Genomic DNA, 18,265 nt, shown 5'->3' with positions numbered 1-18,265 from the left:
CTCTTGATTTTGGCTCAGGTCATGATCTGATGGTTATGAGATCGAGCCCCACGTTGGGCTCTGTGCTGATAGTGTGGATCCTTGTTGGGATCCTCTCCCTCCCTCTCTGTCCCTCCCCTGCTCATGCTCTCTCTCTCTCTGTCTCTTTCTTTCTCAAAAATAAATAAATAAACATTAAAAAAACTACAAAAGTGCCACTTCGTGAGAAATGAAAACATATTTACAGACAAAATCTTGTACACAAATGCTCAGAAGCAGCACTATTCATGACAGTTGCGAAATGCGGCCAGTCTGTACCTGTTATCAATATCTGCTGGAAAAATTGTGGCCTGAGTTTACACATCATTCTTACATCGAATTTAATATCTATCTCAGTCAAAATCCTGTTAAACAGATAAGGAATTTGTATGAGTGGAGCCAAGAAGACCTGAAACCACAAAGGCATTCACTGAATATTGAGTAAAATGGAAACTGGAGTGAGAGATCTGATAGAGGATCTGTGTGTTTGTGGGCAAGACGATGAGCAATCTGAGTATCAAGCTAAGGAAATTATACTTTGGTTTTTAGGTGACAGAGAGGTATTGTAAGTTATGCTTCCATTTTACCAAAAGTTAAGTCTATTCTTTCTGTGGGTTTTTTTTTTTAATTTTTAGAAGTTTATTTATTTATTTTGAGACAGAGAGAGAGCAAGTGGGCGAGGGGCAGATAGAGGGAGAGAGAGAGAATCCCAAGCAGGCTCCACACTGTCACTGCAGAGCCCTATTCAGGGCTTGATCTAAAATCAAGAGTCAGATGCTTAGCCACCTGAGCCAACCAGACGCCTGTCCCTGTGTTCTTTTTGATGGCAACTTTTCTTTATTAAAATCTAGTGTGTTTTGGTGACAGTATTCTATGTCATGTATTTTATTTCATTTTCCGATGTAGGGTTCTGTGGTCAGATAATATAATCTCTACCTCAAGGAGCTCTGTGTCACAGCATAATTGACTAATTTCAATATCTTTCAATAGCATTTAAATATGTGTACTATAAGTATATATAAATATTTGTATGCCTTTATTTTACAATTGATGTTAAGTTTTAATCAGTTTACAGTTTTGCATCAACTTGAAAAAGTGTGATCCTTTCAAAAATAACTTTGTATTTATTTATTTATTTTATTTATTTATTTTTCAATATATGAAGTTTATTGTCAAACTGGTTGCCATACAACACCCAGTGCTCATCCCAAAAGGTGCCCTCCTCAGTACCCATCCCCCACCCTCCCCTCCCTCCCACCCCCCATCAACCCTCAGTTTGTTCTCAGTTTTTAAGAGTCTCTTATGCTTTGGCTCTCTCCCACTCTAACCTCTTTTTTTTTTTTTCCTTCCCCTCCCCCATGGGTTTCTGTTAAGTTTCTCAGGATCCACATAAGAGTGAAAACATATGGTATCTGTCTTTCTCTGTATGGCTTATTTCACTTAGCATCACACTCTCCAGTTCCATCCACGTTGCTACAAAGGGCCATATTTCGTTCTTTCTCATTGCCCTCTAGTACTCCATTGTGTATATAAACCACAATTTCTTTATCCATTCATCAGTTGATGGACATAATTTGGCTATTGTTGAGAGTGCCGCTATAAACATTGGGGTACAAGTGCCCCTATGCATCAGTACTCCTGTATCTCTTGGGTAAATTCCTAGCAGTGCTAGGTTCCTCAAAACATTAAAAATAGACCTACCCTATGACTCAAAAATAACTTTGATTTTAAAAGTTTAAGTGGAGTCTTAGAAGATAGTGTAGAGCTATGTGATTAAGATATATTTGTATATAGGGGCACCTGGGTGGCGTAGTCAGTTAAGTGTCCGACTCTCTTGGCTCAGGTCATGATCTCACAGTTCATGAGTTCAAGCCCCACATCTGGCTCTGTGCTGATGGTGCAAAGCCTGCTTGGGACTTTGTCTCTCCTCTCTGCCCCTCCCCCACTTGTATGCACACACGCTCTCTCTCTCAAAATAAATAAATATACTTAAAATTTTTTTAAATGATATATATATATATATACAATTGATCATCTTCATGATAATTTTCATTCATAAAGTAGAAAGTTCATTCTCAAATGTTTATGTACATCACAGAAATAAGACTAATTATGGTATAGTTATATATAAAAATGACTGAAATTCAGTGATGCTGAGAGTGACATTTTACAAGGTCTCAGACAAAATATAAGTTCCTTTTGCTTTCAGATTTTACTATCCATGTCAAATACATGCCCTGGTCTAGTGGCATAAAAAGCTCTTGAACTGAAACCCAAATGCAATAAAATCTAAAACAGTTTTACAGTACATAAAAAATATATTGTTTTTGGTGATCAGGGAAACACAAATCAAGACCTCAATGAGACTCTAGTTTGTACTCATTCAAATATTTAAAAATCTGATAATACCAAGTATTTCTTAGAATTACTTCTAAGAAGTAAGGCTACCATGTTTTAGGAATACAATTTAATTTTTCTTAATGTTTATTTATTTTTAAGAGAGAGAGTGCAAGTGGGGAAGGGGGAGGGAGAGGGGGAGACACAGAATCTGAAGCAGGCTCCAGGCTCTGAGCTGTCAGCACAGAGCCCAAAGTAGGGTTCTAACTGATAGAATGCAAGATCATGACGTGAGCCGAAGTTGATTCCTTAACCAATGGAGCCACCCAGGTGCTCCTTTAGGAGTACAATTTAATGAGGCTTTTGATTATGAACCATGTTTGGGACACAATCAAGGAAGAACTAAACTTCTCAGTTTCACCAGTGATATGGAATTTTAGGAATGATGGTAAATGTTCCAGAGAAGGGAGACAGAATAGAATGGAGAAGAATGTGGGAAAGAGATTTCAAATAGTGGCAGTTGAAGATCAAATAGAAAATACTTCCTGAAAATTTTCCAGGAGGAAGATGTCTACAATCATGGATATGTAAGAATGAACTGGAAACTTTCCATGCTACACAGTCTGTGGTGTACATACCTTCTGCTCCTCAAGCTTTTCCTGAAGTCTATTGTCAAAGTACTCTGGAGACTGTGGATACTTTGGGGGATTAAAGGAATCAACACATTAGCATACAAGGCAATGTAGCATGGTAAAGAACTGAGATGCCTAGATTAAAAAAATACTGAATGACATCAGGCATTAACATTTCAGTAGAAGTAGAAACTTGGAATTAGAGGTAAATTGGAGAAGGTAAAATTCCACTAAAAAGCCAAGACTACAACCTCATGTGGAATGGGCTTTCGAATGAATGAATGAACAAATGAATGAATGAAATTTAAAATATACACATATTTTAATTTTAAAAGACAGGATAAATTTGCTCACTTACATTACATGGATATATGTGACTGTAAACACTTGCAGACAGTAACTTAGTAGAGATCATATACCTCGCACAGAGCTGAGTGGAAATCTTAATTTCTTTCCTGACACACATTTCAGTCCACAGTTCTTTAAAGTCCTTGAGAGAGCTTGTTATATTCTAGTCTATGAAATTTCAAGTAATTTGTCCAGGTCACAAGGCTTTTGTTTCTTCTTTGTCCCATCAATTAATTATGAAAAGAAATGGATTTTATACAAGCTTTCTGTCTTGCTCTTCTTCTATTTACCTGATTTTAGGAGTTCCCCTGAACCTGGTGGCCTTAATTAAGGCAATGCAGCTCTGGATACAGAATGTACTGAAGGTTCTAGGGCCCAGTAGTGCTGCTGTATCTCTTCGTGCAGTTAGCATTGTTAATTCACATCAAGGTGATGCCAGTGTTTAAAGATACCTTGTTTAGAGAACAAGTTTTCCTTCGGGGAACTTTTATCACTTGAAAAATGTGGGCACCCCACTGTATGAGGTTGAACTGTGAACATGGAAAGTGATTACTCACAGTTCATGCGTTTTCTAGGAGATTGTCTTATTACTTCTTTTTAATGATCACATTATCAGTTTATCATATCCTATTGGTAATTTCCTTGACGCCTTTTTTCTCCCCATTAGAACTGATGGGCCACAGTGAGAATAGACGTCACTTTGCAGTTGGATTTCCTTTCTAATCCTCCTAATTAACTGTCCATACCATAGCAAAATCCTTCAGTTACTTTAATGTTCCTCATCCCACATGATGTTCCTATTTCCTTTGTGATTTTTGCAACCCTTCTTACCAATTACTTTTATATACCCAATGCTTCCAAGTTTACTCACCTACCAGTAGATTACAGTAATTCCCATTTTGTTTTGCACGTTTCTTTCAGTCACTTACTCTTATAGGTAAAACAGGGTGCAGCCATGCTTTGTTACCATTGTTCCCACCATCTAAAGAGCCCTTTCCCTGCCTTTTCATCTAATTCCACTCATTCCTTCAAGACAGTTTTATATTATCTCTTTCACTGTGTGATTTCCTCACTCTGAACTGATTTCTTCCTTTCCTCTTCACCTACAGAAGTTTGTTTGTAATGCTGTACTGATTAGTTTAATTCAACAGAACTTTATTTTCTGGGTAGTAGTGTGGTGGTCTGGAGCTGGATTGAAGCCTGGCTCTACCCTTGTAGCTATGGGATCGTAGGCAACATAATTAATTTCTCTCTACCTTTGCTTCTTTATCTGTAAAGTGAGGTAATAAAAGTGTTTACTATTTAGGATTGTTATGAGGATTACATATATTAATCTAGAAAGTGCTTTAATGAAAGCCATTATGTTTGGCACTCTGCTTTTACACTAAGAATTCCAGCAGTATCATTCCTATAGACTGCAGTGTAAATGGTGCCCTGCAATTGTGCAGTTTACCGCCTAAAGAATCTAGAATGGCTACTCTGTTCAGAACAGTAACTGGCACATGAAATTAGCTCTAAGTATCTAACAGTATTGGTTTGTTTTATAGTGAGAAAAAAATGCATTCTTAGGTTATTTTTTGATTTTTTCACTTCACATATTTCCCTTCTTCAGCTACTGGAAGAATTATTTGTTTCCATTCTTCTCTTACATTTAGTTAGTAATCACTGTCAATTCACTATTCTTTAGACTGTCTACATCATCCCTAGGAAACCATGAATTATTAAAATTAACTTTAAAATGCAGTAAAATTAGAAAAAATAAATATCCAAGTAAGACAGTGAGAAAGTTATCTAAAAGACCATCCCTTGGCTGTTAAAGTGACAGGCAAAAGCATTTTCTGTGCCAAATTATTGTTTTTGAGATCAGTGAGATTCATTCTTTTGTAAATACCAGACAATGATGCTCATAAAAATAATATTAGGGCCACCTGGGTGTCTCAGTCGGTTAAATGTCCAACTCCTGATTTCAGCTCAGGTCATGATCTCATGGTTTATGGTTTGAGGCCCAGGTTGTACTCTGCACTGATGCTGACAGTGTGGAGCCTGCTTGATATTCTGTCTCTCTTCCTTTCTCTGCACCTCGTCCACTCGCATTCACACACACAGTCTCTCTCAAAACAAATAAATAAATAAATAAATAAATAAAGTAAATGAAAGCATATACAACACAAAAAATAAATTACCTGTGTAAATATGCATGTAAAAATGTCAAAATATTACTAATCTAAAACCATAGTCCATTAAAACACATCAAAATCCAATGTGAGGTTTGTTTCACTATAGAGGATGGTTTGATATTAGAATATCTAAGAATGCAATGAGCATATTAACTAATCAAAAGTGTTTTTTTTAAAGCATGTGGAAAATTATTTGGTAACATTTAATATTTCAATAAAAGAAGAAACCTTGTTGGGCCAAAATAAATACATTATTTTATGCTTAAAATATGTTCAGATTTATATCTCAAATTAAATGTCAAGACTGTGCTTTAGGATTAAAATCAAAAGCAATCCCTTTATATTCAAGGAGAAAAAATGGCTGACAATTGTTTAATGCTTTGTTTTGGAAGTATTAGATAATTCCAATAGACATTATAAAATATTACAAAAAGACATTTAAAACTTTTAATTAATTGTTTTCATTACTAGACTATATTCCTCTTAAGAACAGGAATTATGTCATATTTTTCACCATATCCCCAACTCCTACTGGGTTTATAATTTCTAAAATTATTTTTAAGTAAGTTAATCCTTGCTTTAAATTTATTAATTTTAAATCTCTAAGATTTAATCTCTTTTAAGCTAGTAACTATCTGAGTAAAAACTAAAAAAGATTGACTTACCCATATTTAGGAGGAGAAATTTGTTTTTCCTATACTTGTATCTTTCCCCTTTTCCTATATATTTCTTATGAGAGATTATTAAACATTTTTATTTATTTTATTTTTTATTTTTAAACATTTTTATTAAGATGATTATTGTTTACCACAAGAATCTTTGATTAAAAAGAATAAAAAAACTATTTTCAGGATCCTGTCTTTTATTTTTTACACTTGATCTTAGCCAAAAGGCCGAAAAGCAATATTTTATTTTTTAAATCACACTTTCAGTATTGTGTGCCTAAATTGACATGTTATTGTTTTCAAAGCTCAAAATTAGTTTTTTAAAATATTGACTTTCTTTTTACTGAGTTCTTGATTTTGAGTTTTATTTCTATCAGTTAGAATATGTCTACAAGAAATTTTTTCTTTTTTAAGTTTTTTAAAAGTAATCTCTATACTTACTGTGGGGCTTGAATTTGCAACCCCAAGATCAAGAGTTGTATAACCACCAACTGAGCCAGGAAGGTGCCCCAAGAAATTTTCTTAGAGAAGATATGAGTGGTTATTTCAGAGCCTTGACTATTCATGTGTTTTACTTTGACACACAAATAAGAACTTCACATGTAAAAAAATTTTAAACCGTTTATTTACTTATTTTGAGAAAGAGAGAGAGAGAACAGGGGAGGGGCAGAGAGGGAGAGAAAGAAAGTCAAGCAGGCTTCACTCTGTCAGTTCAGAACCCGACATAGGGCTCTATCTCACCAACTGTGAGATCGTGACCTGAACCAAACTCAATAATCAGATGTTAAATTGACGGAGCCACAAAGGCTCCCAAAATACATTTTACTTTATTTATTTATTTATTTTTAAAGTTTATTTATTTATTTTGAGAGAGAGAGAGAAACAGAGAGAGAGAGCACGAGCAGGGGGGGGGGGCAGAGAGAGGGAGAGAGAGAATTCCAAGCAGGCTCCGTTCAGCACAGAGCCCAACATGGGCTTGATCTCACTACCATGTTATGTTATCATGATCTGAGCTGAAATTAAGAGTCAGACACTTAACAGACTAAGCCACCCAGGTGCCCTCAACACATACAAATTTTTGCATCAAGATATGTTTTCCTTAAAACTTACAGTTCTCTGTTTTCTTTGGATATGCTGTATTATTCATGAGAAATCTGAAAAATTTGCTACATTATTTTCTTATAACTAAATTGTTTTCACTGCCTAAATGGTTGTGACATTTTTTCTTCACTGTCTTTGCAGTTAAAACATTATTGAGAAAAATTAAATAACACCTGAATAAAAAAGAGATTTATCTTTTCATGGATTGAAAGACATCAAATGATATCACTTTTCTCCAGCATTATCTATTTGATCAAATTCTTAGTGTTATTTTTTAGTGGAACATAATATTATTATATATTTGTATAAATATGTATTATATTTACATAATTATATAAATATATACACATATTTATCATATATAACTAAAACTCTACTTGAAGAAGAAAAAAGGTGGGGTTCTTATTCTGATATCAAATCTTAATAAAAAACTACAAAACATAAGACAGTATCTTACACTCACAATGAGAGGAACAAAAGAATAATAGAGCATAAGAGAGATCCCCCAGAATTAAATTCATTCCATATGGATACCTGATTTATGACAAGGATTGGACTGCACAGGGGTATGAAAGGGATTAGATTTTCAATAAAAATACTGGGATGATGGATATCCACTTGGAAGAAATTGAAACTTGATTCATATCTCCCACTATATACAAAAATCAATTCCAATTGTTAAAGGCAAAACCACTAAGCTTTGAGAATATGAATGAAGAATATATCCATGATCTTGTGGTAGTAAAAAATTTTTTTAAACAGAACATATAAAGCACTAACCATAAAGGAGAAGACTGATAAATTAGAAGATTGACAAATTGACTATGGGAAAGTTGAGAACTTCTCTTTACTAAATATTATTTATTGAGTGGGTAAAAATGCAGAACACATAATGGGAGGAGATATTTGCAACATATATAACTGTCAAAGAACTTTCTTTTTAAATTTTTTAATGTTTGTTTATTTTTTTTATTTATTTTTTTTTTTAATTTTTTTTTCAACATTTATTTATTTTTGGGACAGAGAGAGACAGAGCATGAACGGGGGAGGGGCAGAGAGAGAGGGAGACACAGAATCGGAAACAGGCTCCAGGCTCTGAGCCATCAGCCCAGAGCCTGACGCGGGGCTCGAACTCACGGACTGCGAGATCGTGACCTGGCTGAAGTCGGACGCCCAACCGACTGCGCCACCCAGGCGCCCCAATGTTTGTTTATTTTTGAGAGAGAGAGAGAGAGAGAGAAAGGGAGAGCACATGTGAGTGGGAAAGGAGCAGAGAGACAGAGGGAGAGAAAGGATCCCAACGTGGGCTTACATGAACACTGAGATCATGACTGAGCCAAAATCAAGGGTCAAATGCTTAGGCAACCAAGTCACTTAGGCTCCTCACCATCAAAGAACTTTTAATTCAGAATCCCTACAAATTAATGAGGATAAAACTGATAAATGAATAGAGAAAATGTATAGAAAAACAAAGTCAATTCACAAAGAGGATATCCAAATAAGCAAAGAAAACTGCTGGGTGCCTGGGTGGCTCAGTCGGTTAAGCAAAGAAAACTGCTCATCTTCAGTAATTATTAAGAAAATGCAAACTAAAATCAGAGTATGATACCAGTATACAGTGATCAGAATGGCCAAAATTAAAAAAAACAACAACAACTGATAATAATAAAGGTTGACAAAGATGTAGATCAACAGGAATTATCACAAACAGTGCTGGTGTTGTAAATAGGTACAACTACTTTAGAAAATAGTTTATGTTATCTACTAAAATTGAATTTAAGTATATCTATAACCCAAAAATTCCATTTATAGATATATAGTCAACAGAAATATGTAAATATATGCATTAAAATATGCACAAAAGTAGATGAAATATTCATTATTACCTCTAAGTTGCAAATAACCCATACATCTTTGAACGGTAGAATTACTAAATGAGCTGTGGTATTTTCATATAATGTAATACTACATGGCAATTAAAGTAATAAATGCAGATGCACTCAACAATATAAAAATTTTTTAGTCTTTATTTATTTTTGAGAGAGAGACAGAGAGAGAGAGAGAGAGAGAGAGCATGAACAGGGGAGGGGCAGAGAGAGAGGGAGACACAGAATCCAAAGCAGGCATCCAGGCTCTGAGCTATTAGCACAAAGCCCTTGCCGGGCTCGAACTCGCAAACCACGAGATCATGAACTGAGCCAAAGTTGGACACTTAACTGACATAGCCACCCAGGCACCCCTACACTCAACAATACAGATGAATCCTACAGCCAAATTATTTTAGAAGAATTACAAGAAAAACAACCAGGCATAATACATACTGTGAAAATACGAATCCGCATCCCTAGAATTACACACATAGGTAATATAACTGTAAAAATAGCAAGAAGTTGATCACCATAAGTTTAAGATAGTAATTATTTTTTGAGGACAGTGAGACTTTTGTGAGCAGGAAGATCATGCTTAGAGCCTCAGCAATACTGTTGATGTTCTAAATTTCTTGACCTTGGTAATGGTTTCCTGTTGGTAATTATAATAATTTATTAATGTGAACATTTATACTTAATTTATTGTATGAATACTATTTCACTGTAAAGTGTTTTGTTTTGTTTGTTTCTTAAAAGAAACTAGACCATAAGTTTAAGTTTCAAGGGTGCAGTTTCAGTATAGTGACTCTTCCTTTACATTTTATAAATAAGAGATATGGTCTATCAAAGAATGTTATGCTACTTCACATGAAAATGCCAGACTGAAATATAACAGATTCTGAAATATTACTTTTTTTTGGAATATTTTAATGATTTATGGAATCAATAGAAAAAATATTTGATTTTGAAACTATCCCCCCAAACACAGGATATATGTTTGTCATCTATGTACAATGGACAAATGAATCTATAATCCTCCTATAATTGAAAGAAACTGCTCACTTATTGACGATGTGTTCATATGACTGTATCATGTATGGAAATGGCTACAATTGTGAGTCACCTGTCCTATGGTAATCTATAGGCCCACTGTCAGATGATCTGGCTGCTGGTTTTTATTTTTCCAGATTTTAAGGTTGTGACACTAAAATGTCATTTGCTGGCTTTTTCTTCTTTTTTTTTAAATATGAAATTTATTGTCAAATTGGTTTCCATACAACCCAGTGCTCATCCCAACAGGTGCCCTCCTCAATGCCCATCACCCACTTTCTCCTCTCTCCCACCCCCCATCAACTCTCAGTTTATTCTCAGTTTTTAAGAGTCTCTTATGGTTTGCCTCCCTCCCTCTCTAACTCCCCCTCCCCCATGGTCTTCTGTTAAGTTTCTCATGATCCACATAAGAGTGAAAACATGGTATTTGTCTTTGTCTGTATGACTTATTTCACTTAACATAACACTCTCCAGTTCCATCCACGTTGCTACAAAAGGCCATATTTCATTATTTCTCATTGCCAAGTAGTATTCCATTGTATGTATAAACCACAACTTCTTTATCCATTTATCAGTTGATGGACATTTAAGCTCTTTCCATAATTTGGCTATTGTTGAAAGTGCTGCTATAAACATTGGGGTACAAGTGTCCCTATGTATCAGCACTCCTGTGTCCCTTGGGTAAATTCCTAGCAGTGCTATTGCTGGATCATAGGGTAGATCCATTTGTAATTTTTTGAGGAACCTCCACACTGTTTTCCAGAGCGGCTGCACCAGTTTGCATTCCCACCAACAGTGCAAGAGGGTTCCCGTTTCTCCACATCTTCACCAGCATCTATAGTCTCCTGATTTGTTCATTTTAGGCACTCTTCCTGGCTTGAGGTGATATCTCAGTGTGGTTTTGATTTGTATTTCCCTGATGAGGAGTGAGGTTGAGCATCTTTTCATGTGCCTCTTGGCTATCTGGATGTTTTCTTTAGAGAAGTGTCTATTCATGTCTTCTGCCCATTTCTTCACATGATTATTTGTTTTTCAGGTGTGGAGTTTGGTGAGTTTTTTTACAGATTTTGGATAGTAGCCCTTTGTCCAATATGTCACTTGCAAATATCTTTTCCCATTCCATCAGTTGCCTTTTAGTTTTGTTAATTGTTTTCTTATACACTAATAATGAAGCAACAGAAAGAGAAATAAAGAAACTGATGCCATTCACAATTGTACCAAGAATCATAAAATACCTAGGAATAAACCTAACCAAAGATGTAAAAGATCTGTATGCTGAAAACTATAGAAAGCTTATGAAGGAAACTGAAGAAGATATAAAGAAATGGAAAAACATTCCATGCTCATGGAATGGAAGAATAAATATTGTTAAAATGTCAATACTACCCAAAGCTATCTACACATTTAGAGCAATCCCAATAAAAATTGCACCAGCACTCTTCTCGAAGCTAGAACAAGCAATCCTAAAATTTGTATGGAACCACAAAAGACCCTGAATAGCCAAAGTAATTTTGAAGAAGAAGACCAAAACGGAAGGCATCACAATCCCAGACTTTAGCCTCTACTACAAAGCTGTAATCATCAAGACAGCATGGTATTGGCACAAAAACAGACACATAAACCAATGGAATAAAATAGAGACTCCAGAATTGGACCCACAAAAATATGGCCAACTAATCTTTCACAAAGCAGGAAAGAATATCCAATGGAAGAAAGACAGTCTCTTTAACAAATAGTGCTGGGAGAACTGGACAGCAACATGCAGAAGAATGAAGCTAGACCACTTTCTTACACCATTCACAAAAATAAACTCAAAATGGATGAGGGACCTGAATGTGAGACAGGAAACCATCAAAACCCTAGAGGAGAAAGCAGGAAAAAACCTCTCTGACCTCAGTCGTAGCAATTTCTTACTTAACACATCTCCAAGGGCAAGGGAATTAAAAGCAAAAATGAACTATTGGGACCTCATGAAGATAAAAAGCTTCTGCACTGCAAAGGAAACAATCATCAACCAAACATTTAAAGAAAAGTTAATACTTATTTTTTTTAAACTACTTCAAAAAATAGAAGAGAAAAGGAAGGTTCCAAATTCATTTTACAAGGCCAGAATTATTCTGATATCAAAACCAGACAAAAACAGAAGGAGAGAGAGAGAGAGAAAGAGAGAGAGAGAGAGAGAGAGAGAGAGACAGAAGGACTATAGGCCAATATCCCTGATGAACATAGATACAAAAATCTTCAAGAATATACTAGCAAACCTCATTCAAAAATACACTAAAAATCACTCACCACGATAAAGTGGGATTTATTCCTGGGATGAAAGATTGATTCAATATTTGCAAATCAATCAACATGATACATCACATTAACAAATGATATAAAGGCCCTGTGATTATCTCAATAGATGCAGAAAATAATTCAAACTTGTTCTTTATGATCTTGACAATAAAGAGAAGTATTAAATTATATGTGTCTCAGGTTTTTCTAATTAGACTGAGATTATGGGATTTTGGGAGAAAGATCACAGAGATAAAGTCCTATTTTCATTATTACATCATATCAAGGATACCTATTTATCAACATAACTTATTACATAGACTTATCTCCATAATATCTTTGGAATTTTTCTGCATAGGATATTTGTCTCTTCATTCTTACTTACTCACTTGTTTATTTATATCATTATGGATTAATTCAGATTTCAAGTGAAGTCTTATATACCTATATTTGGTTCACTTTAGTTCTTTGTGATCTAGTCAACCTCAAATTCCCTCTCCAGCTTCATTTACTACCCACAGAGACATCCATTGATCTGGACAGACTTAATTATTTTCAAATTTTCTTACACACATTCATTATTTTTTTTATTGGCAAATCCCTACCAGAAATAATTTCCTTGATTTTTTCATGTAAAAAAATTATTCATTCATTTTAAAAGACGAATTTCAAACGTGACTTCCTCTGCAAAACTGCAACTTTCCTGAATGTTTAGTTCTTAACTACTCTTTACTCTGAAAACACTTTGCATATACCTCTTTTTGTATCATTTATTAAATTTTACTGCCGTTATTGACTTATATGGCTTTATATCCCATTTAGTTGTGAGTTGTGAGAAACTAGATATTATTCTTCTATGCAACAGCCCCGTGCCTAGAAGGGTCTGAAAGCCAAAATGTTCATTAAATTTGTACAAAGTAAAACAACCCCAAACTGAGAGATGTTGTGAACTGTCTTGAAACACATATATATCTACTTCTGCTATATTCTTGTGAAGAATGTCTTTGGGTGGAAATCACTTTGTAGCACATTGTTTTTCCAATTAACCCTACTGCAGCGGAGGTTGTATATAACCAGCTCTTAATTATCTTCTTCAAAGTCTATTTCCTTACTTCTTCCAGGAAATACAGACATGTCTAGTTTAAAACAATGTGTCTTCACCATGTAGTTTCCTGGGGGCTCTGTTTCATAGGACCCATTCTAAATCTTTACCTCACAGGATAATTGCAAACAAAACATGTTGGTAACTTTATAAGATTTGACCGGATTGGCCAAATCCTCAAAACAGCCTTTGGCTTGGAGTCACTAGTTTCAGCTTTCCAAAATGTCCGCAGACTACAATTTGCTACTTTATGTTGTGTATCTTTCACATTGTATTAACTGGATAGCATTTCATTATTTAGTAATTTTAGCTTCAATTTACAAAGGGGTAACTTGTCCTATGTTGCATTTCTCTGGTTTTGTGTAATTCATGGTAGAATGACCAAATGGGGTGTAAGACATGTTAGTTTCTTTTTGAAAAGCTATTAGGGATTTCCAATACACTAAAGCTTTTTGGAAGTGGGGAAGATGAATAGGAAGACATTGCTAGTTTGTATATAAGGAATTAAGCTTATTGTTTGTCTGTTTGTTTTGCAAGATAGAATTCAGGTTTGTTCACCTACATGGTTGTTGAATGTCTTGTGATGCATGCTCAGTGGGCAGCCTGCTAGGCCTAGACACTAATTAGAAGAGTGAATTGGCCCACCTGTAGGTGACCCCCCTTTTAATATGGACTTACTTTATTTAAACTGTTTTTTAATTAGCTCCTATTTGGCACAGATGGCCAGAGAGACATTATAGAATTTTAAGTCAAGCTCTAGGTCTTTTGTGATTTGCAATGTATTTGGTCTTGAGAAGAGCATTTCCCAGGATGACTGCAGAGAAAATGCTTTTCTACTGAGCAGGGAATCATAGGCCATTAAGAGAGCACTAGGGGCCCTAGGTAGAGGTGGAAAAATCAACATGCTTTTGTGGTAGAATGACTTTTCCATCAGATTTCTGATTGCCAGGAGCCAGCTGGGATGAGATTTAAAAAAGGATTTGCAGCTAAAAAATAGGATTGAATGCTGGCTTCCACACTTCTTGACTGTGTAATTTAAGACTCTGTTTCTCAGCCTAGTTTTTCATTACTGCCCTACTAAGGAGCCTTTTTTTACATGTCTTCCTAATTACTCTTCCAGAAAATTTTAATAATATCAGAAATACTGTATATTTATTTATATACTATACTTATATCTGTGCTTCATACTTAAAATGAGTAAGCAGAAGACTTATTCTATTCAAAAAAGAGTTAAGAATAACTAAATAACAGTTTTAAGTTATAAGAAAATTTAAAAATTGAGAAGTTAGCATATCACTTTTAACTATATTTGTTGAGTAACTTTTAATGTAATTTATTTACTTATATAAATTATAATGTATCAAATTGCATATATAAATTAGCAATTTATATAAATACATAATAATAATAGCAATGTAATCAAATTTTAGAAAAATCCTTCAAAACAGTTACTTTTCCAGGAAGAGTAAAACAAATAAACTCCTAAAATTATTTTTTAGTGAACATACTTTTGACTTGAGATTAAGGAAAGAACTTTTAACTAGTTGCTAGATATTCATCCAAATATTATCAACATTTTTCTTTTGACTACTGGGGAAAATATTGTTTGGTTGAATAACATTTATAAAATTAAATAATAAAATATATACAGTTATTTATTTTCAAAGTCCATGGCACACACCAAAGCTCTGAGGAATAAATAACATTCATAAGGCAGCCAATGGCAGACAATAGACATGTACAGCTCCTCATGATATGATTTATGGTTAAGTAAATCAATCTGGAAATAGCCTTCCAATCACAGCCATCTATTTTTGATCTAGGTACATTTTGTGCATATTTTGATCTTAAATACATTTTATGCATGTTTCATGAACTTAATATCATTGGTAATTGAGTGATCTCCAAGACAACTGAATGACAGAATAATATTTTTTCAGGTGGAGAGCCATTGTAATCACTAAAATATATTCCTCCTCCCCAAAACTAATTTTCATCCCCTTAGTGACATTATTACCCCCAGTGAGAATGCATAGTTTAAGATGAAGTCATTGATCCTGAAAGCCTTAGATTCTTAATTTTAAAAATTTTATTATCATCAAACTCAGGTTATATCTGTGAAAGCACCTAATACACGCTTGGTTATGGGGTTCATTACTAGTTCAAGCAATATTTTTTGGAATATTAACCATCTGACAGATATGATAGTATACGCCAGGGATATATAGTTGAATAACACATAGATGACACGCAGTTCCTATGCCTCAAACTTGCCTGTTTAAATAAGTAGATAAATATGTAAGAAGGTGATTTGAATACAATATGGCAAGTACAGTTGTAGTTGTGGGCAAAGAGGAGGGATCCTAGCTTAGTTTTCCCATGGGCTAGGGAAACATGAAGGTGACAGATAAATTTCACATTAAAGGATGAATATAGAATGAGTTTGGAAGAAGCCTTTTGGTGTATAGGGGCACAAAGCATACAATTTAAGTGAGGGCAAAATGTGCAATGACAACAAGAAGCTATATAATTATGTTCCATTTGTAGAAGAAAAAGCAATTCTAAACATCTAAGAGGTGAGGCTTAAGGAAACTGTTCTGGGAGACACCTGGATGGCTCATTCGGTTGAGTATGGGATTCTTGGTTTTGGTTCAGGTCATGATCTCATGGTTCATGAATTCAAGCCCCACATTGGGCTCCATTCTGACAACTTAGGATTCTCTCTGCGCTGACTGCTTAGGATTCTCTCTCTGTCTGCCCCTCCCTTACTTGTTCTCTCTCTCTCTCTCTCTCTCTCTCTCTCTCTCTCTCAAAATAAATAAATAAATAAATAAATAAACATTTAAAAAAAAGGTAAAGAGACAGTGTTCTGGCAAATGAGATTGGACTATAGGTGGAAGACAACTCACTGACAGCAATCTATGTAATATTATAGAGATTGGATTTTACTCTGTCCGTTGGTGCTTCTTCATCTTCCACACTGAAGTGCACCTAACAACAGAGACTGCAATAATACTGCACTGATAGCAATCAATCAGTTAGTTATCAGTTGGTCTAAAATTTCATGTGAATTTTGGATTCTATTTCATTACATACCTACTTATTAATATAGTAACACTTTAAAAATTACTTGCTTGTTACATTACTTCCAAAAATATCTGAATAAAATTGGTTCCAGAAAGATGTGCCATGTTAATACTTTGAATTCCTCTTGGTACATCTCTGTATGTGTGGTAATAGGCATGCCTGGGTTTGAGAAGTAAGTATCACTTTAGGTTATGAGTCCAATTTAAAGATGGTAGAAAAGTAGTAACACACCCATATTTCTTCTTTAAATAGAATATTCAGAGGCAAGAGATGAGGATGAATTTGAAGGAGAAGAGTGGAAACCATTAGGTGACTACTGTAACAGCTCAAATGAAGGTTAAAGAACTTAGGCTTCTACTCTCCTATAGAAACTGGGAGATGAAAGTGCTATCTGCCTTGATGATTATATTTTAAAAGGATGGCTCCTAGATCCTTGAAAAAGAAATTCCTGGGTTGCAAAATTGGCAAGTTTTAAAAAAGATATCATGTGAAAGGGTCAGAGAAAGAATAATACCTTTTCTAAACTAAGTGCTTTAAGGAATGGAAATTTGCCAGGGCACCTGGGTGGCTCAGTCGGATAAACATCCGATTTGAGCTCAGGTCATGATATCACGATTCGTGGGTTCAAGCCCCGCATCAGGTTCTGTGCTGACAGCTCAGAGCCTGGAGCCTGCTTTGGATTCTGTGTCTCCCTCTATCTCTGCCCCTCCCCCACTCGTACTTGCCTCTCTGTCTCTCTCAAAAATAAATGAAACATTAAAAATTAAAAAAAAAAGAAATGGAAAGTTGGAGGTAGAATGGGTTACAGTCAGAAAGAAAGCTGTCTAAAACCTAGTCAAGCTGAGGGGACATTTAGTGCCTCTTGGTCAGTGCTAAAGATTATATTTTAAAGTTGATCTCCAACAACTTGTATATAAAAATAGTAAGGGAAAGAAGAATAATAAAGTCAATGTATAAATAAATATAGATGAACGACAAGCAAAGAGAAAAGACCAGTGATTCCATTGGCATGAGCCCATTTATACACTCCTTTGTTTTGAAAGGTTTACTTGATCAGAAGCAACTCTGGAATACTATCACAGTGAGTAATCAGGACCAACATTCTGCAAAATATCATAGGTCTGTGAATGGTGGTGCTTGCAAAAGCATTATGTACAGGGAAAGTTAATCCACATTCAAAGTATATGGGTCTTTTTCAGCGAGGATGAATCTCTGCTTCCTCATAATGGAAAAGATCCAATATAATCAACTGCCACCAATTCACTGACTGATTTTCCCCCATACTGGGAAGTGGTATTAGCAAGAGTTTAGGGTTGATCTTTTCTGTTGGCAGAATAGATACTTAGCATTAGTAGCATCTAGGTCAGATTTGGTTAGAGAAATTCCAAGTTTTGAACCCAAGCATTGCCTCCATCCCTAAGATTGAGAACACTTTCTACATGGGCTCATTTACCTTGTAATGAAGTGGCTGGGGGTAAGGAATGACTGATATTTGTATAATTTTGTCCACTATACTATTGAAAGTCTCCTTTGGCAAACATTCACATGGGACAACAATATTTTTATAGTATTTTCCCATTCTTCAAGGCTCATCCATATA

General features: G+C 35.0%; 1 protein-coding gene across 1 annotated transcript in view; it reads right to left on the bottom strand.

The window, feature by feature from the left end:
• Window positions 1-18,265, bottom strand: part of LOC122231472 (60S ribosomal protein L10-like) — a 140,927-nt gene that overhangs the window by 118,420 nt on the left and 4,242 nt on the right. Inside the window, exon 3 of the mRNA XM_042959597.1 lies at window positions 2,994-3,053. Coding sequence (XP_042815531.1) covers window positions 2,994-3,053 — 60 coding nt within the window. The remainder of the gene's footprint in view (window positions 1-2,993; window positions 3,054-18,265) is intronic.

This window comes from Panthera tigris, chromosome D1, assembly GCF_018350195.1.
Source record: "Panthera tigris isolate Pti1 chromosome D1, P.tigris_Pti1_mat1.1, whole genome shotgun sequence".
Lineage (NCBI taxonomy): Eukaryota > Metazoa > Chordata > Mammalia > Carnivora > Felidae > Panthera > Panthera tigris.
This window is presented reverse-complemented; position numbering and strand designations above follow the sequence as displayed.